The sequence below is a fragment of the Engystomops pustulosus genome, chromosome 7 (genome assembly GCF_040894005.1).
Source record: "Engystomops pustulosus chromosome 7, aEngPut4.maternal, whole genome shotgun sequence".
NCBI lineage: Eukaryota > Metazoa > Chordata > Amphibia > Anura > Leptodactylidae > Engystomops > Engystomops pustulosus.
Genome location: NC_092417.1, coordinates 18,402,598 through 18,425,662, shown reverse-complemented (window position 1 = coordinate 18,425,662; position 23,065 = coordinate 18,402,598). Strand labels below are relative to the sequence as shown.

At 43.7% G+C, this 23,065-nt stretch overlaps 2 protein-coding genes across 2 annotated transcripts; both read right to left on the bottom strand.

Moving 5' to 3' along the window:
* Window positions 1–1,326: 1,326 nt before the first annotated feature.
* On the bottom strand, window positions 1,327–2,268 carry LOC140070015 (olfactory receptor 5B21-like). The gene has a single exon (XM_072116349.1). It carries the CDS (start codon window positions 2,266–2,268, stop codon window positions 1,327–1,329), a length of 942 nt encoding a protein of 313 aa, XP_071972450.1.
* A 19,549-nt stretch (window positions 2,269–21,817) lies between these two features.
* On the bottom strand, window positions 21,818–22,753 carry LOC140070014 (olfactory receptor 5AP2-like). The gene has a single exon (XM_072116347.1). It carries the CDS (start codon window positions 22,751–22,753, stop codon window positions 21,818–21,820), a length of 936 nt encoding a protein of 311 aa, XP_071972448.1.
* Window positions 22,754–23,065: the final 312 nt, after the last annotated feature.

Sequence of the window (23,065 nt, the reverse complement as noted above, 5' to 3'; positions counted from 1 at the left end):
TACCTACCTGCCCTATCTACCTTCAGCAGCCTCGTTCTTGCTTCCTTCTGGCTGTAATTGTGCTGGAACATCTTATACTGTAGGTTACATATTCCATCAGGCCATCATATTCCATCACAGCCTTGTCCATACTGGCCTGTGGTTGCTAGAGCTAAAAGCTGATTTTCCAGGTTAGCAAAACGCTGAAACTTAACCCAGACTTCTGGATGAGTTTTGGGTTTCAGGGGCCCGAAACCATCATGGTATGGACCCATCAGTCTAATTTATCTTCGCTCAACACTAATAAAGAATTTTCATGGAAAAATAGATAAAGCTCTTGATTGATCATGGACATTTTTTCTTCAACTTTTTATTATTATTACTCTAGTATTTGGGACAAGGGTTAGCATTGACCATGCAGGTGGAGGTGAGCAGAAACAACACATGGCATCTAATTTTCCCACAAAAAACTTGGAAAACCTGACTCTGACTCAAGTATAAGCCAAGGATAAGAAATACATTGGTCACAGACTCCCCCATTATATATCTATACAGCCCTCTGCACAACAGTAAATAACCAGCCAGCCTATTGCCACCGGTATATTGCCAGTCAGCACCCTACCCCCCAGTATATAGCTAGTCAGCCACTTGCCCCTCAGTATATAGCTAGCCAGCGCTCTGTCACCCAGTATAAAGCTAGCTAGCCCCCTGCCCTCCAATATAATGATAGCCACCCCCTACCCCCAATAAATAGCCAGCTAGCACTAAGTATTGATCCAGCTCCTGCCTAAGTGTTTATAGTCAGCCGGCCAGTATATAGCCAGCCAGCCTGCCTGTAGTATATAGCCAGCTAAACTGCCCCATAGTATAGCCCCAGTATACCCAGCATACAAACACACTCTGATGCCAGCTGCTGCTGCAGGACATCAGAAGAGGACTCATAGGGGGCATCGGAAAGGTTAGTATTGGCTTCCTTTTATTTTACTCCAGTTTGGGTTTTACAGCACGGTAGATACATGGAAAGAAGACCCCTAAAGAAAGAAGAAGTTTGTTTTCTCCATAATGGAGACATTTTCAAGTTTAAAGTGCTGGAGTGCTGCTTATGTGGATTTATCTTGTCCTTATACAGACATTGGAGACTGTTAATTTTACTACCTACTGATCAGCAATAGGTCATCAATACCTTTAAAAAAGAAAGGCCTATTCACCCTTTTATCTTCCCTGGATAACTGAGAAAATAAAATATCTTCCCTTTATCTACCCTTGACAAAGTTGGTTTTCATTTGCTTGACATAGGTCTTAACTTAAAATTGAGACCACATTTAGAAGATGAACAACGACATGCCATCAAACAGAAGGATTTATAACCTGCTTGATATTTTGTACTATACAAGTCTTAACCTCCTTATTCCTGATGCTGTAGATGATGGGATTTAACATTGGTGTCACCACCGTATAGAGAACAGATACAAACTTGTCTTTCTCAACTGAGTGGTTAGATCGAGGCTGAAGATAGATGAACATGATGGTTCCATAATAGAGGGTGACAACAGTGAGATGGGAGGAGCATGTAGAAAACACTGCATATCTACTTCGTGAAGAGTGCATCTTTAAAATGGTGGCGATAATGTAAATATAGGAAATCAAAGTCAAGAAGAAAGAGCCTGAAACCATGATCACAGATGCCACATACATTGATATCTCATTAAGCCAAGGATCTCTGCAGGACATTCTTAAGAGGGGAGGTACGTCACAAAAAAAGTAGTTGATATGATGAGTCTTGCAGAAGGGAAGTCTCCACGTGATGTGCACTTGTATAGAGGAGTTTATGAAACTAAGAATCCATGGTATTAGGGCTAAAATAATACAAAACCTTGTGTTCATAATACTGACATAGTGTAATGGTTTACAAATGGCTACAAACCTATCATAAGCCATAACGGAAAGTAGGAGACACTCTGCTGTCCCAATTCCTAAATAGCAGAACATCTGGACCATACAGCCTTCTACTGAAATGCTCTTTTCTGTGGATAGGGTATTCCTGAGGATAACAGGAACTATGGTGGAGGAGAAGCAGATGTCAATGAAGGAGAGATTACTGAGGAAGAAGTACATAGGGGTGTGTAATTTTGGGCTGATCCTCACTGTAATGAGAAGAAGACAATTTCCTGCCAATATAATAGTATACATCACCACAAACATAAGGCACCCTATAACTTGGAGGTGAGGGTCAGTAGATAAACCAAGCAGGTAGAACACATCTGGAAGAGTCTGGTTAAAGTTCTCCATAGGAACACCTAGAACCTTGAACAAAGAACAACATAGTTATTTAATACTCATAATGTTAACCTCTTATCACTCTGTGTCTGATGTATCGGACTCTGAGCTCTGGGCTTTAACACATCGGGGCAGATTTACTTACGTGCTCCTGTCGCGATCCCGTGGCGCATTGTCCGACGAGGATTCGGGTCCGGCGCGATTCATGAAGATCGTGCGCCCGAGTTCCTGCATCCATCGGAGTTCACCTCCTTCTTCCAGGTGCATTTGAGTGCTTAATTATGCGACACAATCACGTTTTTAAATTCTGCTGTTTGTCCGAATCCGTCGGGTTGTCCGACAGCCTGCCCCCCCATTTCTGTCGTGTGCAAGCTGGCGCCAATGCACCAAAATCCGTTTGCGTGTGCCAAAATCCCGGGGCCATTCGGCACAAAACGGAAATCATCGGGAAACCTGACGAAAGTGCGTCCAACGGACACTTAGTAAATGTGCCCCTTAGTGTCCGACATATGAGAACAGAGTTTATGCCAGTTCGGCTAGTAATCAGACCTGAGCCGGCATCTTAAAACACAGGGTGTCAGCTGTAACAATTGGACTGAGCTCTGATTGAGGGTGTTTAACGTGTTAAATACTATACCCCAGTCAGCCCTTTCTACGTTTATATGGTAGCTCTGAAGTCCGATCAGGACCCCAAGGCTGTCCGCAGATCTGTAAGATCCGTCATGTGCATAGGCTTACTGAGACAATTGATTTTTCATGTCTTATGGTAAAAGTAATAAAAAAGTAAAAAAAATTGTTCTTCAATAAAAAAGAAATAAAACAATTAAGAAAAATGCCAAAATTTCCATTAATTCATAAGTGATCCAAATAATATCTACTCCAGAGTGATACTGGTGCAAAGTACTACATGACCCACAAAAAAACAAGACAACAACCAGCTTCGTAGACAAAAAAAAAGTGTTATGCCACATGCAAAAACAATAGATTTTTCCCCATATAAGGTTTTATTGTAAGGAATTTAGTAAAACGTAAGAGAAAAAATATCTAATATGATATCCACATGATACTGACCCATAGAATAAAAATAAGGGGGGATATGTATCAGGGCCTCTGCACCACATTGGTGGGGAGTGGGCCAGCACAAGGAGTTACTGCCCCCGTGCCTGTGCACTCGCTACAGCCTGTGATTTTTTACATGTAAAAAGTCGCCGGCTGCATTTATTTCTATAATCGCTGCGCAGGACCCGGCCGGATACATCAAGATGCACGAGCTCCGGCGTATGATAAATAACTCCTAAGATGTTCATAAGAATATACGGTAAACATCAAAAAAATAAAGTAAAAATTAATTACATATTTGATGATTTTGTACTCCTCCAGGCTCAAAAAAAATTAATAGGTATTCAACAATAGGGCACAGTAACCTCAAAATGGTATCACTGGAAAATACATGTCATTCCACAAAAAATTGCCCATACACGGGCCATACTACAGTTCTATAGGACAAACCTGGCAGCTGCAGGACGCTCCTTCCCTTCTGCACCTCGCTGTGAGACCCTTACAAGTAATGTCCACATGTGCGGGGTCTCCGTACTTGGGAGAAATTGCATAACAAATTTTAAGATGGGTTTTATCATTTTATCTTTTGGATAAGTGTAAATTTTAGGGCTTAATAACTGTAATTAAATCTCCATTTTGATTTAATTACTATGAAGATCTCAAGGGTTAACGATCTTCCTTAAAAAGTTTATGATAGTATGAGGGGTGCAGATTTGAAAATGGGTTGGTATCTATGGGATTTCTAATATTATATATTAGCGTTTATTTCATCTGTCTGAAAACAAGATCATTTTTCCTTACATCACCATAAAATAAACTTTATCATCTTACCTGGTATACAGCCAGATCAGAGGAGGCATGGACTCTCATCCTCACTCACTTCTACTTCTCCCTATGCCCCATGACTCCTTTTTAACATTCAGCACTTTATGTTATATGACTAGGGTTATGTCATCTAAGGCCCTATACCCACTTACTTTTGCAAAATCTACTCCATGTATGCCTCCATGGACTTCTACTCCTACCCATACCTTAACATGAGATCATAGCACATCTCCATGGAGGCATGTGGAGTCATAGAAGTCTATGGAGGCTGTGATTTCATGTGATCAGATACATACCTGGAGTAGATTTTGCAAATGTTAGCTGTAGAGATGAGCGAACACTAAAATGCTCGGGTACTCGTTATTCGAGACGAACTTTTCCCGATGCTCGAGTGCTCGTCTCGAATAACGAACCCCATTGAAGTCAATGGGAGACTCGAGCATTTTTCAAGGGGACCAAGGCTCTGCACAGGGAAGCTTGGCCAAACACCTGGGAACCTCAGAAAAGGATGGAAACACCACGGAAATGGACAGGAAACAGCAGGGGCAGCATGCATGGATGCCTCTGAGGCTGCTTAATCGCACCATTATGCCGAAATTATGGGCAACAGCATGGCCATGACAGAGTGACAGAATGAAGCTAGATAGCATGTAAAACATCCAATAATTGACCCTGACACTATAGGGGACGGCATGCAGAGGCAGAGGCAGCGGCAGCAGGCTAGAGAGTGGCATGGCGACATACCCTAATTGGACTCAGGCTTCAAACCAATGGGTGTCAGAGAGGAACCAAAGGAGGTGAGCAAGAAGCGCTCAAATAATATCGGTACATGATAAAAGTTTGCCAGTATATTTTGTGGATTACACAGCAGGGTGGCGACAAAGTTAACATGGAAGCCATGAAAACAACCCAAAATTCTGCCTGACACAGCTCGTTTGATAAGGGGACCATGTATGCTTACAGTTCATGCCAGTCGCTGCACTGGCTGCCAGTCTCCTTTCGAATACAGTTTAAAATAATAATAACCCTCATCCATAAAGCTCTGTATAATGCTGCACCCCCCTACCTCTCCTCTCTTATCTCAGTCTATCGCCCAACCCGTGCTCTTAGATCCGCCAGTGATCTTAGATTAACCTCTACCCTAGTGCGGACCTCCCACTCGCGTCTCCAAGACTTCTCTAGAGCTGCACCAATTCTATGGAATGCTCTGCCCTGGACTATCAGACTAATACCTAACCTCCAAAGTTTCAAACGTGCTCTTAAAACCCATTTCTTTAGGCAAGCCTATAACACTCATTAACTGCATGAAGTTTTAACTCTTCTACTAACCCGTCCTGTGTCGTCCTCCCATCTGTTATCCAGCAACCAACAGGCACCAGACTTCTCTGCAGTCCCATTCACCCTGGACCTGGTATATAAGATGACGGCTGAGTGGTTCAAGCGACAGCAATTCCATTTATTATATTTTGTTCTATTCCCTAAGAAGAATGGCTTGACCGTTAAATATTCTTTTACCTCGTGTTACCCCATCATCTTCATAAACCGTAAGCTCTGGCGAGCAGGGACCTCACTCCTGTTGTTCCATACAAATGTTGTGCTCTGTTACAATACATTTGTATTTGTTTCCTATGATTTGTAAAGCGCTACGGAATATGATGGCGCTATATAAATAAAGATTATTATTATTATTATTATGGAGGCAGTGAACTAGTAGTAGATTAAAGGTGCTGCAACTATGTTAGTTGGATCTTGGGATGGAGCTGGCGCTCTGCAGCCAGGCGAGCTTTTGCCAATCCAAGCCCCTGTCTCTAGGCTACTCCCCAAACAGCACTTCTAAGAACCTTTTGTATAAGATCAAGTGTAGTAGCGTTCTTATAAGTTTAGGATATGGCGGGTGAGGGGAATGTAAACAGATGCGCAAGAAGCGCTGAAATAATATCCCTAAATGGTAAAAGTTTGCAAGTATATTTTGTGGATTACACAGCAGGGTGGCGACAAAGTTAACAACTTTGATGTGGAATGCCCTGTAATAGCTCTTGGGCGGTGTGCCTTTTATCGCCTAGGCTCAGCAGTTTCAGCACCGCCTGCTGTCGCTTAGCGACGGCACTGCTGCTGTGCCTAGAGCTACCGACTGATGGCGCCATGCCCACGGATGGTAATTCGGAGGAGGAGGAGGTGGAGGAGGGGTGGGAGGAGGTATAGTAGGCCTTTGAGACCTGGACCGAGGTAGGCCCCGCAATTCTCTGCGTCGGCAGTATATGACCAGCCCCAGGGTCAGACTCGGTCCCAGCCTGCACCAAGTTAAGTGTAGTAGCGTTCTTATAAGTTTGGGATGTGGCGGGTGAGGGGAATGTAAACAGATGCGCAAGAAGCGCATGATGCGCATGGAGCTGGCGCTCCGCTGCCAGGCGAGCTTTCGCCAATTCAAGCCCCTGTCTCTAGGCTACTCCCCAAACAGCACTTCTAAGAACCTTTTGTATAAGATCAAGTGTAGTAGCGTTCTTATAAGTTTAGGATATGCCGGGTGAGGGGAATGTAAACAGATGCGCAAGAAGCGCATGATGCGCATGGAGCTGGCGCTCCGCTGCCAGGCGAGCTTTCGCCAATTCAAGCCCCTGTCTCTAGGCTACTCCCCAAACAGCACTTCTAAGAACCTTTTGTATAAGATCAAGTGTAGTAGCGTTCTTATAAGTTTAGGATATGCCGGGTGAGGGGAATGTAAACAGATGCGCAAGAAGCGCATGATGCGCATGGAGCTGGCGCTCCGCTGCCAGGCGAGCTTTCGCCAATTCAAGCTCCTGTCTCTAGGCTACTCCCCAAACAGCACTTCTAAGAACCTTTTGTATAAGATCAAGTGTAGTAGCGTTCTTATAAGTTTAGGATATGCCGGGTGAGGGGAATGTAAACAGATGCGCAAGAAGCGCATGATGCGCATGGAGCTGGCGCTCCGCTGCCAGGCGAGCTTTCGCCAATTCAAGCCCCTGTCTCTAGGCTACTCCCCAAACAGCACTTCTAAGAACCTTTTGTATAAGATCAAGTGTAGTAGCGTTCTTATAAGTTTAGGATATGCCGGGTGAGGGGAATGTAAACAGATGCGCAAGAAGCGCTGAAATAATATCCCTAAATGGTAAAAGTTTGCCAGTATATTTTGTGGATAACACAGCAGGGTGGCGACAAAGTTAACAACTTTGATGTGGAATCCATGAAAACAACCCAAATTTCTGCCTGACACACCTCGTTTGATAAAGGGACGATGTATGGAGGCAGCTATATGGACGACTTTTGGAGGTAGCAATGGAGACAACGTGTGGAGGCTGCTATGGAGACAATTTAATTTGGATAGTGCCTGTATGTGGCAGTCCCAAACATTTTTCAAACCAGAGGAGCAGGTAGGTGGCCCTCCAGTAAAATGGAATAGATTGAGTGCCTGTATGTGGCAGTCCCAAAAATGTTTCAAACCAGAGGAGCAGGTAGGTGGCCCTGCAGTAAAATGGAATAGATTGAGTGCCTGTATGTGGCAGTCCCAAAAATTTTTCAAACCAGAGGAGCAGGTAGGTGGCCCTCCAGTAAAATGGAATAGATTGAGTGCCTGTATGTGGCAGTCCCAAAAATGTTTCAAACCAGAGGAGCAGGTAGGTGGCCCTGCAGTAAAATGGAATAGATTGAGTGCCTGTATGTGGCAGTCCCAAAAATGTTTCAAACCAGAGGAGCAGGTAGGTGGCCCTGCAGTAAAATGGAATAGATTGAGTGCCTGTATGTGGCAGTCCCAAAAATTTTTCAAACCAGAGGAGCAGGTAGGTGGCCCTCCAGTAAAATGGAATAGATTGAGTGCCTGTATGTGGCAGTCCCAAAAATGTTTCAAACCAGAGGAGCAGGTAGGTGGCCCTGCAGTAAAATGGAATAGATTGAGTGCCTGTATGTGGCACTCACAAAAATTGTTTCAAACAGAGGACCGGGTAGGTGGCCCTCCAGAAAAATTAAATGCATGAAGTACTATAGCAAGAGCCAGTGGGCCCTGTCAAAAAATAGCCATTTTCCTCTGCTTTACTGTACAAAGAGGAGGAGAAGGAGGAAAATGAGGAGGAGGAGGAGTGGATCAATTATTCAGGTTGAGCTTCCTTCACCTGGTGGAGATTGGAAATTCTGAGAAATCCAGCCTTTATTCATTTTAATAAGCGTCAGCCTGTCAGCGCTGTCAGTCGACAGGCGTGTACGCTTATCGGTGATGATGCCACCAGCTGCACTGAAAACCCGCTCGGACAAGACGCTAGCGGCAGGGCAGGCAAGAACCTCCAAGGCGTACAGCGCCAGTTCGTGCCACATGTCCAGCTTTGAAACCCAGTAGTTGTAGGGAGCTGTGTGATCATTTAGGACGATGGTATGGTCAGCTACGTACTCGCTCACCATCTTTCTGTAAAGATCAGCCCTACTCTGCCGAGACTGGGGACAGGTGACAGTGTCTTGCTGGGGTGACATAAAGCTGGCAAAAGCCTTGTAAAGCGTACCCTTGCCAGTGCTGGACAAGCTGCCTGCTCGCCTACTCTCCCTCGCTACTTGTCCCGCAGAACTACGCACTCTGCCGCTAGCGCTGTCAGAAGGGAAATACTGTTTCAGCTTGTGCACCAGGGCCTGCTGGTATTCATGCATTCTCACACTCCTTTCCTCTGCAGGGATGAGAGTGGAAAGATTTTGCTTGTACCGTGGGTCCAGGAGAGTGAACACCCAGTAATCGGTGCTGGAATAAATTCTTTGAACGCGAGGGTCACGGGATAGGCAGCCTAGCATGAAATCTGCCATATGCGCCAGAGTACCAACGCGTAAGAATTCACTCCCCTCACTGGCCTGACTGTCCATTTCCTCCTCCTCCAACTCCTCCAACTCCTCTTCTTCTGCCCATACACGCTGAACAGTAAAGGACTCAACAATGGTCCCCTCTTGTGTCTCACCAACATTCTCCTCCTCTTCCTCCTCATCCTCCTCCACCTCCACCTCCTCCGATATGCGCTGAGAAACAGACCTGAGGGTGCTTTGGCTATCAACAAGGGAATATTCTTCCCCTGTCTCTTGTGACGAGCGCAAAGCTTCCGACTTCATGCTGACCAGAGAGTTTTTCAACAGGCCAAGCAGCGGGATGGTGAGGCTGATGATGGCGGCATCGCCACTGACCATCTGTGTTGACTCCTCAAAGTTACTCAGCACCTGACAGATATCAGACATCCACGTCCACTCCTCATTGTAGACTTGAGGAAGCTGACTGACCTGACTACCAGTTCAGGTGGAAGTTGACATCTGGCAGTCTACAATCGCTCTGCGCTGCTGGTAAACTCTGGATAACATGGTCAGTGTTGAATTCCACCTCGTGGGCACGTCGCACAACAGTCGGTGAGCGGGCAGTTGGAGGCGGCGCTGCGCTGCCCTGAGAGTGGCAGCATCTGGGCTGGACTTCCTGAAATGCGCACAGATGCGGCGCACCTTCGTGAGCAAATCAGACAGATTGGGGTATGTCTTGAGGAAACGCTGAACTATCAGATTTAACACATGGGCCAGGCATGGCACATGTGTCAGTCTGCCGAGTTGCAGAGCCGCCACCAGGTTACGGCCGTTGTCACACACAACCATTCCCGGCTTGAGGTTCAGCGGTGCTAGCCACAGATCAGTCTGCGCCGTGATGCCCTGTAATAGCTCTTGGGCGGTGTGCCTTTTGTCGCCTAGGCTCAGCAGTTTGAGCACCGCCTGCTGTCGCTTAGCGACGGCACTGCTGCTGTGCCTAGAGCTACCGACTGATGGCGCCGTGCCCACGGATGGTAGTTCGGAGGAGGAGGTGGAGGAGGGGTGGGAGGAGGAGGAGGCATAGTAGGCCTGAAACACCTGGACCGAGGTAGGCCCCGCAATCCTCGGCGTCGGCAGTATATGAGCAGCCCCAGTGTCAGACTCGGTCCCAGCCTCCACCAAGTTAACCCAATGTGCCGTCAGCGATATATAGTGGCCCTGCCCGGCAGCACTCGTCCACGTGTCCGTGGTCAGGTGGACCTTGTCAGAAACGGCGTTGGTCAGGGCACGGATGATGTTGTCTGACACGTGCTGGTGCAGGGCTGGGACGGCACATCGGGAAAAGTAGTGGCGGCTGGGGACCGAATACCGAGGGGCGGCCGCCGCCATGAGGTTGCTAAAGGCCTCGGTCTCTACTAGCCTATAGGGCAGCATCTCCAGGCTAAGCAATCTGGAGATGTGCACATTAAGGGCTTGGGCGTGCGGGTGGGTTGCACTATATTTGCGTTTCCGCTCCAGCATCTGGGGTATGGAGAGCTGAACGCTGGTGGATGCTGTGGAGGATCGTGGAGGCGACGATGGGGTTTTTGTGGCAGGGTCCTGGGCAGGGGGCTGACTAGCAGCTGACACAGGGGAAGGAGCAGTGGTGTGCACGGCCGGAGGTGAACGGGCTTGTTGCCACTGAGTGGGGTGTTTAGCATTCATATGCCTGCGCATACTGGTGGTAGTTAAGCTAGTAGTGGTGGAACCCCTGCTGAGCCTGGTTTGGCAAATGTTGCACACCACAGTCCGTCGGTCATCCGGTGTTTCCTTAAAGAACCTCCAGACTTCTGAAGATCTAGCCCTCGCCGCAGGAGCCCTCGCCACGGGAGCTTCACTAGTTGACACATTTGGCGCTGATGCACCAGCTCTGGCCCTGCCTCTCCGTCTGGCCCCACCACTGCCTCTTCCAACCTGTTCTGGTCGAGGACTCTCCTCCGTCTCAGAAGCACTGTGTTCACCCGGCCTCTCAACCCAGCTTGGGTCTGTCACCTCATCATCCTCCGGTCCCTCAGTCTGCTCCCCCCTCGGACTTCCTGCCCTGACAACAACTTCCCCACTGTCTGACAACCGTGTCTCCTCATCGTCGGACACCTCTTTACACACTTCCACTACGTCAAGAAGGTCATCATCACCCACAGACTGTGACTGTTGGAAAACCTGGGCATCGGAAAATTGCTCAGCAGCAACCGGACAAGTGGTTTGTGACTGTGGGAAGGGTCCAGAAAACAGTTCCTCAGAGTATGCCGGTTCAAATGCCAAATTTTCCTGGGAGGGGGCAGACTGGGGGGGAGGAGGCTGAGGTGCAGGAGCTGGAGGAGTGGCGATTTCGGTGACATGGGTGGACTGCGTGGAAGACTGACTGGTGGTGGACAAATTGCACGAAGCATTGTCAGCAATCCACGACATCACCTGTTCGCACTGTTCTGGCCTCAACAGTGCTCTACCACGAGTCCCAGTAACTTCAGACATGAACCTAGGGAGTGTAGCTCTGCGGCGTTCCCCTGCTCCCTCATCAGCAGGTGGTGTCTCACCCCGCCCAGGACCACGGCCTCTGACCCCTGCAGTAGTTGGACGCCCACGTCCCCGCCCTCGTCCTCTACCCCTAGCCCTCGGGTTAAACATTTTTAAAATGAGAGTTATAACTTTATTTTTTTTTTTACTTTTTTTTGTTTTTTTTTGTGTTTTTTTTTTTTTTGTGTTTTTTTTTTTTTTTTGAGTTTTTAAAACCAAACAATGCTATCCTATTGCTATGGCTATTTTCTAGCCAAGTATCAAAGCACACTACTATGCCAGATGAGATGACACTGAGTTAGTGCCTAATTGAAATCCAACCCCTACTAAATTTTCCCACTTTGGTCTTTGCTATGGATATGTGCGTCACTAAGCGCAGAACACAGCGGTCGCAAGTCTCACTACAAATTGCTCAGAATTGGCTAGTACATGCACTGCAGAAAGTACAGCCACCAGCAGATCAACCAGAAATCAAATATATAGAACGCTACTGTATGCGTAAGTAAGCTCTTTGTATTCTCCTATGGCTATTTTCTAGCCAAGTATCAAAGCACACTACTATGCCAGATGAGATGACACTGAGTTAGTGCCTAATTGAAATCCAACCCCTACTAAATTTTCCCACTTCGGTCTTTGCTATGGATATGTGCGTCACTAAGCGCAGAACACAGCGGTCGCAAGTCTCACTACAAATTGCTCAGAATTGGCTAGTACATGCACTGCAGAAAGTACAGCCACCAGCAGATCAACCAGAAATCAAATATATAGAACGCTACTGTATGCGTAAGTAAGCTCTTTGTATTCTCCTATGGCTATTTTCTAGCCAAGTATCAAAGCACACTACTATGCCAGATGAGATGACACTGAGTTAGTGCCTAATTGAAATCCAACCCCTACTAAATTTTCCCACTTCGGTCTTTGCTATGGATATGTGCGTCACTAAGCGCAGAACACAGCGGTCGCAAGTCTCACTACAAATTGCTCAGAATTGGCTAGTACATGCACTGCAGAAAGTACAGCCACCAGCAGATCAACCAGAAATCAAATATATAGAACGCTACTGTATGCGTAAGTAAGCTCTTTGTATTCTCCTATGGCTATTTTCTAGCCAAGTATCAAAGCACACTACTATGCCAGATGAGATGACACTGAGTTAGTGCCTAATTGAAATCCAACCCCTACTAAATTTTCCCACTTCGGTCTTTGCTATGGATATGTGCGTCACTAAGCGCAGAACACAGCGGTCGCAAGTCTCACTACAAATTGCTCAGAATTGGCTAGTACATGCACTGCAGAAAGTACAGCCACCAGCAGATCAACCAGAAATCAAATATATAGAACGCTACTGTATGCGTAAGTAAGCTCTTTGTATTCTCCTATGGCTATTTTCTAGCCAAGTATCAAAGCACACTACTATGCCAGATGAGATGACACTGAGTTAGTGCCTAATTGAAATCCAACCCCTACTAAATTTTCCCACTTCGGTCTTTGCTATGGATATGTGCGTCACTAAGCGCAGAACACAGCGGTCGCAAGTCTCACTACAAATTGCTCAGAATTGGCTAGTACATGCACTGCAGAAAGTACAGCCACCAGCAGATCAACCAGAAATCAAATATATAGAACGCTACTGTATGCGTAAGTAAGCTCTTTGTATTCTCCTATGGCTATTTTCTAGCCAAGTATCAAAGCACACTACTATGCCAGATGAGATGACACTGAGTTAGTGCCTAATTGAAATCCAACCCCTACTAAATTTTCCCACTTCGGTCTTTGCTATGGATATGTGCGTCACTAAGCGCAGAACACAGCGGTCGCAAGTCTCACTACAAATTGCTCAGAATTGGCTAGTACATGCACTGCAGAAAGTACAGCCACCAGCAGATCAACCAGAAATCAAATATATAGAACGCTACTGTATGCGTAAGTAAGCTCTTTGTATTCTCCTATGGCTATTTTCTAGCCAAGTATCAAAGCACACTACTATGCCAGATGAGATGACACTGAGTTAGTGCCTAATTGAAATCCAACCCCTACTAAATTTTCCCACTTCGGTCTTTGCTATGGATATGTGCGTCACTAAGCGCAGAACACAGCGGTCGCAAGTCTCACTACAAATTGCTCAGAATTGGCTAGTACATGCACTGCAGAAAGTGCAGCCACCAGCAGATCAACCAGAAATCAAATATATAGAACGCTACTGTATGCGTAAGTAAGCTCTTTGTATTCTCCTATGGCTATTTTCTAGCCAAGTATCAAAGCACACTACTATGCCAGATGAGATGACACTGAGTTAGTGCCTAATTGAAATCCAACCCCTACTAAATTTTCCCACTTCGGTCTTTGCTATGGATATGTGCGTCACTAAGCGCAGAACACAGCGGTCGCAAGTCTCACTACAAATTGCTCAGAATTGGCTAGTACATGCACTGCAGAAAGTACAGCCACCAGCAGATCAACCAGAAATCAAATATATATAACGCTACTGTATGCGTAAGTAAGCTCTTTGTATTCTCCTATGGCTATTTTCTAGCCAAGTATCAAAGCACACTACTATGCCAGATGAGATGACACTGAGTTAGTGCCTAATTGAAATCCAACCCCTACTAAATTTTCCCACTTCGGTCTTTGCTATGGATATGTGTGCCACTAAGAGCTAAACACAACGGTAGCAAGTCCCCCTGCTAATTCCTCACAAAATGGTACTAGATGCAAATTAAAATAAAAAAAGTAGAACGTTATTGTAGCCCTAAGAAGGGCTGTTGGGTTCTTTGAGAATCACTCCTGCCTAACAGTAAGCTAATAGAACACCCTAACGCTTTCCCTGACCAGCAGCAGCTCTCTCCCTAGCGGCATCCAGACACAGAATGATCCGAGCAGCGCGGGCAGCGGCTAGTCTATCCCAGGGTCACCTGATCTGGCCAGCCAACCACTGCTATCGACGTGTAAGGGTACCACGTCATGCTGGGTGGAGTGCAGAGTCTCCTGGCTTGTGATTGGCTCTGTTTCTGGCCGCCAAAAAGCAAAACGGCGGGAGCTGCCATTTTCTCGAGCGGGCGAAGTATTCGTCCGAGCAACGAGCAGTTTCGAGTACCCTAATGCTCGACCGAGCATCAAGCTCGGACGAGCATGTTCGCTCATCTCTAGTTAGCTGTTAACACCCTGGTCACATGACATGAAGTGCTGAATGGTGACAATGGGGCATTGGGATTAGCAGATACGAGTGAGAATGGGACAGCACACTCCTTATGACTTTCTGAAGATCTGGGTTTATACCAGGTAACATAACAAAGTTAATTTTAAGGGGATGTGAGGGTAACAAGTTTTACGAAACATTTAGTCAATAGAGCTTTATAGGCACCTGTCACTAGATGTAGTTGTGAAAAATGCGGTGACAGGTTCTCTTTTAGAGCTGTTCTCACATGGTGTAATAGGTCACTGCTTTAGACACAACACTATACAATTCAGAATTACTGCTTTATTTAGCCAAATACTGTATATACTCGAGTAGAAGCCGACCCAAGTATAAGCTGAGGCCTCTAATTTTACCACAAAAACCTCGTAAAACCTATATTTTTTTACTTGAGTATAAGCCGAGTTTGGGTTTTCAGCACATTTTTTGTGCTGAAAAACTAGGCTTATTCTCGAGTATATATGGTATATGTAGCACATTCATGTCCCCTGCTGGTATTAAGAAAGGGGTATTAAACACAATGCAATTTTTGTAAAACAAAATGTAAACAATAAACTCAAATAAAAATTGAAAAAAATATTAAAACAATAAACATTTCCCCTAACAAATTTTGAAATCTTATTTTTATAACAAAGAAAAGATGGAGTCACCCGTTCATATTAATAGTTCCTGCAGAATATTGTGAACAGAATTGTACAGTGCTACAGATTTCATGGCATACAGACCCCAATATTTTATGTACAATTCTAGAATGCACCTACCTCAAGACCGTGTGGTAATTAGTCACCAAACAAGGGGTCAATTCACCCAGTATAAAAAAAAACAAGAATAAATAAGAACTGAATAAATAAATCAAATATTTTTTGTAAGAAATTCTGCTACTCCTGTACATTTTTCACATGAAAAAAAAGACAGAGACAAGAATTAGGATTACATCTCCTTATATTAGGTATCTGCAATATCTCTCTTTCTATGGAAATGAGTGGCTGGAGATTTGCCACAATGTTCAGAGTTCTCAGTGATAATAATGGGTCTCCTGACACACCCTCCTCCTAAGAATTAAGAATAGTGTAGAATGAAGTTAAGAAAGTTTGAAAGTGTGTGGCCCACATTTACTGTACTATGTGCAGTTTGCCCGTGTAGTGTGCAGGGGGCGCCTGGTGCCTGTTCTTCATGAATCTGCACTGCCCTGACAAAGTGCACCAACTTTTTTTTGTGCACCTTAAACATGTCGGACTATGCATGTTGAATGTGGAGCACCACAGCACCTATTTCAGTGAAGAATATAGCAGCTGCACCCCAAAAGGGTCACATGTGCCACATACGTGGCACGGACACTTCTTAAATATATGTGCAAACAGTTTGCACCTAAAAGAAGGTCCTTAGTAAATGTGCCCCTGTATTTCTACATCTCATTAATTTTTTACTTTTAATTTAGTTTCAAACCAAAACCAAACATCTTTTGGTTCAAACTTTTTACCACTCAAATAAGATATATACAAAGATTATTCGATTTTACTGAAGAAATAAGACAGGAATATTTTAAATAAAAAACAATTGGGGCATTTTGGCCGTTCACAGTGGCATGGAGGCATGCCTTGGTGAATGAGGATGGCCAAAAAACTCATTGAAATAAATTTAGGCTGATGGAAGGTGTAATGTATGCCAGTCTCAATAATTGACGCACCCAGAATTGATACCTATTCTTAGTCCAGGTTGGCATAAATTTCTGGTAAGTTGGGGTAAGTTATAGTAAATTTCGTTGGCCAAGGCTTTAACTGTTAAAAAGTAATGATTGTAAAAAGGCCACAAGTTACCAATTTTAAGGCCATGCCCAGTACACCAAGAAAATTATGCATGACGCAAAATATATTGTTCTCAATGGGGCACATTTACAATACTTACCCCGCTGCTCAAGTTCAACGAAAGTGCATTGTCCATGTACAATGCCCTGTGCTGCGATTCACTAGGATAGTGCGCTCGATATCCTGCATGTGTCACTTCCCATCTCAGGTCCGGCAGAGTTCACCATCTTTATAGTGGTGCATGTAAGTGCTTGGGCTTACAACACAGTCCGAATCCATCGGCATGCCCCCTAAATTGTGTTGCATGGAAGCCAGCACCCATGCGCCAAAGAAGGGTTGTGTGTGACATAATACCAGCGCAAACACATGTTTAATACCTTTGCGAGCTGTTTTAGCCCTAAAATGGTGCACAGTCCAACGAAAGTGAGCAACGTGACCCTTTGTAAATGAGTCCCAATGTGTATCCGCATTGGAATGATTTTTTTCTCCAATTTGACAAGAAAAGATAACCTTCATTTCAACTGTAGCTGGACTCGGTACAAAGGAGAATATTCAACAAAATGTTCTTATTGCTAATTAGGAACTATATCCAGACACAGTTGTACTGGCTCCTCAGTTCTTAATCACTGGCCAGCAGGAGAGCCTGTGATGTCACAAGGCTCTCGTGATTCCCGGGCATGTGGGGGTCATCTCTTCAGTGCACAGTTGGCTGCTCTTCAATGTGGCTTCGCACTGCAGAAACAGCCATGCATGGCTAGAAATTGCCGATAGCCAGGTAGTGTCACCGGTACCCTGGCTGGCCATAGGGAAATGGCCGGCAGAAAGGGGAAAACATACATAAGTGAGGATGGAAAACAGAGGGGCTCCAATGTCACCCACCAGGGCTACTCTGTCTCATTGCCATATTTTTGAAACTCAATTTTCACAGAAATGAGGCCAAAAAATGAACAGCACATCTAGAACACGGGGGCACCTAGGATAATGTAAGAGATGCTGGTTAATATTGCAGGATACAGCTAGTAGATTTAATTTAAGAAACCAAATATGTGTAAAAGTTTGAACCTTTCATCTTTTTTTTCTTTTACAGTTTACTGCATATTTAACAAATAATAAAAATAAACCAAAGTTTAATATACATAGGTATTTAATATTTCCCTATTTCTTTCACTGTTATACCAGTAAACAGAGCCGGCGCCAGCACTGGGCATACCTGGGCAGGTGCCGGAGCCTAGAGCTGTAGGGGAGGCCCACATAAAGCTGTACATAAAAAATCTATAGAGTGAGGGGGACGGTATCTAATAAATCCATAGGGTGTGAGGGGGACTTATTTAATATAACCATTTGTGCCCTGATGTAGGGGAGGCCCACATAAAGCTGTACATAAAAAATCTATAGAGTGAGGGGGACTGTATCTAATAAATCCATAGGGTGTGAGGGGGACTTATTTAATATAACCATTTGTGCCCTGATGTAGGGGAGGCCCACATAAAGCTGTACATAAAAAATCTATAGAGTGAGGGGGACTGTATCTAATAAATCCATAGGGTGTGAGGGGGGCTTATTTAATACAACCATTTGTGCCCTGATGTCTCAGTTATTAAAATCAGATAAGTGGCACCTATAACAATCACTAAAACTTGTGACCGTTGAATGAATTCTCCAACAACTCATTAATACAATGAAGGAGGAAATTTGTGATACCATGTATATAGTTTGAATACAATATACAAAAAAGGGGAAAATTGCGCTCCCATAGAATAGTAAATCAGTATAACAATAGCCGTCAAGTGACCCGAGACCCAAAGGGAGAGAGGCTACCTTATTTACGCTAAGAAACAGCCTGTCCTATTAAAAAAGGCAGCACGAAGTCCTAAAAACCCGGATCGCATTGTCCAGATTGAAGAGTGAAGGCAAATAATTCTTTGTTCAAGAAATAAATTAATGCGTTTCTTTGCTTGTCGACGCCCATCTATTCCGATTGCCTTCTTATATATAGTATGGAAATACCATTGTTCATACGCTCTTTCTTAATATAGAGCAAACTGCAGAAACAAACATAGAAGTAAAGAAACTTAGTAGGAACTTTGTAAAGAAATTCTTTTAACAAATTTTTAAACTTTTAAAAAATGGTATTTATTTTTTATTATACCCTTGTTTTGCTGATGGTCTTAAGGAAGGTAAAAACCTCAATTATAAGATTACACCAGAAGAGTGAGATGCGGGTATCAAGACTCAGGATGCTGACTCCCTCTCTCCTAGAAAATAGTATCAGACAATAAACCTGGAGCCTTAACCCAAAAGCTTTAAAAATGGCTGGCTGCTGACTAATTCCACTATCCAACAGGTTAACATACTACATCCAAAAAGCCCAAGGTATAGAAATACAAACCAGAACATCCTTACGGGAAGATACTTCCGGCACCAGGACGTGCTAATATATGCCGCTTCTGGCACCGGAGCTGGGGTGTCTCACCGCTCACAATGCGCTCTGACGTTATTGGAGCAGCGCAATGATCGCCTTAAAAGAAAAATGTTCCAAAAAAGCTTTTAAAAAAGTTTAAAAAATACTCTAAAAAGTGAATAAAAAATGTTACGCACTCCGAAATAATAGCACTAAAAATCAACTCTTCTTGCAAAACAAGCCCTTAACTAGATTTGTCCACTTACAAATAAAAAAGTTATGCATCTGAAAAGACATTGATTCTAAAACTTTCTCCATATTAGTCTTTATTTAGTAACATTGGGAAAAAACTAAAATTCAGTAATTAAATTTCAGTAATTTCGGTAATTGTGGCTTTTCATGGAATAAAAATAACATATTGGGACACATTTACTTACCCGTCCCGTTGACGACGACGATACTCAACGTCCAACGAGGATTCAGGTCTGCCACGATTCACTAAGACCGTGTGTCCAATTTCCTGCATGTGTCGCTTCTCCCGCTGAGGTCTGCCGGAGTTCACCTTCTTCTTCCCGGTGCATGTGAGTGCTGATCTTGCAACACAATTTGGTTTTTAAATTCTGCGGTTTGTCCGAATCAGTCCGGTTGTCCGATGTCCACGCCCTCTGATTTGTGTCGCATTCAAGCAGGCACCGATACGCCACAATTCGATCACGTGCGCCAAAAGCCCGGGCAATTCAAGTTAAAAATGGTAAAAAGTCGGGACGAAAATGCGGTGTTAGTAAATGTGCCCCATTGTTTTATGGTATGGTGAACAGCCAAAAATATCATCTTACCAAAAATGTATGATTTTCATTTCCTCCACCAACAAAGAGTTAATAGAATCTTATGAATTAGCTATAGATGCCCCAAAATTATGTGCCAGAAAAGTACATCTCATGTGACAAAAAAATAAGCCCCTATATGTCCACATTAAAAAAATGTGTAACCTGTACAATGGGACAATACAAATCTGCTCCTCCTTCCATTCTGTGCCCGGCCGTGTGCCCACACATCAGGTTACCACCACATATTGGGTAACGACACACGGGAGAGATTGGGTATCAAACTTTGTGGAGCCTTTTACATGTAATCCATTGCGAATGTTTAATTTTCTGCCCAAAATGAATGTATTGACCAAAAATATTACAATTTGTAGACCTCACCTCCATTTTGTAATAACCCCTATAAAACACAGGAAGGCTTAACAAATGTCTTAAAAGTGATTTTTCATACATTGAGTAGTGTAGTTTCCATAATTTATGAGTCTAGCTATTATACAGACCTCTCACAGTCAGTTGAATGTTGAGCAGTTCCATCTAAATACAGGTTTTGACGATTTTCAAAAAAATTACACCCAAATTCTAAGTATCATTTGTTTTGGGTTTTTTTTTTTGCGCTATACGTTGGGCCATTCTTATTGTACCTAAACAGGAGGATTATCTTATATTGGAAGACATTTATTTCAGTTTTTAACCAGCTCATTTTCACCTTTTGGAAACAGCATGATTTTTCATATCTGCCTGTGTCGCGGTATGCAGTTATATTTTTGGAATGCTTTATCTTGCCAAGTTTATTTTCAGACAGTTTTTTCATGACATATTGTACTTTACATTAATGCTATAGTTGAGTTGATGTTTTTTGAACTTATTTATAAAAAAATTGAATTTTTTTTCAAATTTAAATTTTTTTTTTAAATTTTCTTATTTCTGAATATTATGCCCATCATACAGTTGGTCTAACCCCACAAACGGTATGCTGAGTAGAGTTTGTCAAATGGCAGAGGGACACTTGAGTTCTGCCTGAAAATGACAAAAATGAGTTCTGAAACAAAAATTGCGACAGGTGATCATAGAATTTGGGCATTGGTGAGAGGGTAGAGAGGGCTGAGCAAGAGACAATGGGGCAGATTTATCAAGCTGTCTAAAAGTAAGACTGTTCTTAGTTGCCAATGGCAACCAATTACAGCTCCCCTTTAAAATATTCATGAGCACTGGTAAAATGAAAGCTAAGCTTTAATTGGTTACAATGGACAACTAAGAACATTCTTACTTTTAGAAAGCTTGATAAATCTGCCCCAATGTCCAAGAGTAAATAGTGGTACTGTGTGATCTGTGACTTTATGTGAAATTAAAGGACAAACATGATTGGATTGTAGGGTGATGAATAACTAATACAAATGTACCAGAGAGACTATCGTCAATCTCCGTCAGTACCACAGAGATGAATGGAGCAACAGATCCAACAGAGGCTACTTGGACTCCATTGGACCACTCGTTCTCGTGATGGGTGGAGTCTAATCACCGAGCCTCCCACCAATCAGCAAGTTAGGCCCTATCCTGTGGACACGTCCCAAGAATACAGCTGGGGTGCTGATTTTGGTAGCAAACCACACAGGATAATAAATATTTCCAAGTGGGCCCCCAAACAGTTGTACCAATACTGCCTATAATCGTAGATAATAATTTTACAAAGGAATGCTGCAGACCGTTCATGATATAAGGAACCATAAAAATGTGTTTTTTTTCCATTCAGCCCAGACCACCATGAAGACTTTTTCCAGCTATGATGTGCCTTGTAACATTTCTTATGCAGACACCTTTGCCACCACACTTTTATAGCACCCTACCCAAATATTCCAGTGTTCCTAATTCCTGGCACAAATAACAAGCTTACAAGCCAAAGAGTATTGGAGTCTACATGTCCTTAAGCTGTACCAGTATCATACAGGAGAAAATTTGAACTGCACCATGTAAGCCCGTGGCTACTGCCCACCTTGGATGCCTCAGAGCTGTCACCAATTAGACTATAATAGGATTCAGAAATCTGCCAACCGTTTTGTTTTAAGAATCTATGTGCTTTAAAATAAACCCCAGTGGCAAGTGGTTAAGACTACTATTTACTTGATGTTTTAGCTTATTTCAATGGTCTCCTACAAAGTTTAAATATGATTGTGTCCTTAACATCCTTGTTCCTCATGCTATAGATGATGGGATTCAACATTGGGGTCACTGCTGTATATATAATGGAGATGACCTTGTCTATCTCAGGAGATTGTGCTGTAGGAGGTTTTAGGTAAATAAAGATAATTGCCCCATAGTAGATGGACACGACTGTGAGGTGGGAGGCACATGTGGAGAAAGCCTTATCTCTTCCTTGTGAAGATATTGTCTTTAAAATAGTCGAAATGATACGAATATATGAAATTAACGTCAAGAAGAAAGCAAACAAGATAATGATCTGTGCTGCAACGTACATAAATATTTCATTCAGACGTGTGTCTTTACAGGAAAGTTTGAAGAATGGAGGCATCTCACAGAAGAAGTGGTTGACATGATGAGATTTGCAAAAGGGTAGTTGGAAAGTAAGTGGTGTGTGAATGCTGGCAGCTCCAAAGCCCATGCCCCATGCTACGCTAGCCAAACAAATACACATCTTCTTATTAATGATGGTTTGGTAGTGCAATGGTCTACAAATAGCTGCAAATCGATCATAGGCCATGACGGCAAGAATGATGCACTCTGCAGCTCCCAGCGCCATGTGTAGATACATTTGAAGTGCACATCCCACCAGAGAAATACTCTTGTCCTTGGATAATGTATTAATTAGAATTTTAGGAACAATGGTGGATGAGAAGCCGATGTCAATCATGGAGAGATTACTCAAGAAGAAGTACATGGGGGTCTGTAGCTTTCTATTGATCCTTACAACAATAATCAGTAGAACATTTCCTGACAACATTATCAGATACATGATCAAAAACAGAACAAAGAAGATGATCTGGAGATGTGGAATATCAGACAGGCCAAGGAGGATAAATCCGCTTCCAGAGGTTTGATTTAAGATTTCCATAAGATATAATGTACCTGGTGAATAGGGCGAAACAAAGTCTTAAAAATCTATTGTTCTGTAGCATCAGCACCATCTTTAAGCCTTAGAGTAGTTAACCTGTTCTATCTGGATCATCCTTAGAACAGTGCTGGTTATAGTTCAATATTTACCCTACAGATGCTGACTAGTGATGATTGAACCCGAACCGCAATGAACCTCAGCCAGAAGTTTAGGCTTGGCTCAACCCTAAGGTTCCCTATGGCACACGCATGCCGCCTCTTACTCTAGGATGGTCAATCCTGATGACTATACCGGCTGCATTTAGAGGGTAAC

Coding starts and splice junctions, on each gene's coding strand:
- LOC140070015 (XM_072116349.1), bottom strand. CDS start 2,268: ATGGAGAACTTTAACCAGACTCTTCCAGATGTGTTCTACCTGCTTGGT.
- LOC140070014 (XM_072116347.1), bottom strand. CDS start 22,753: ATGGAAATCTTAAATCAAACCTCTGGAAGCGGATTTATCCTCCTTGGC.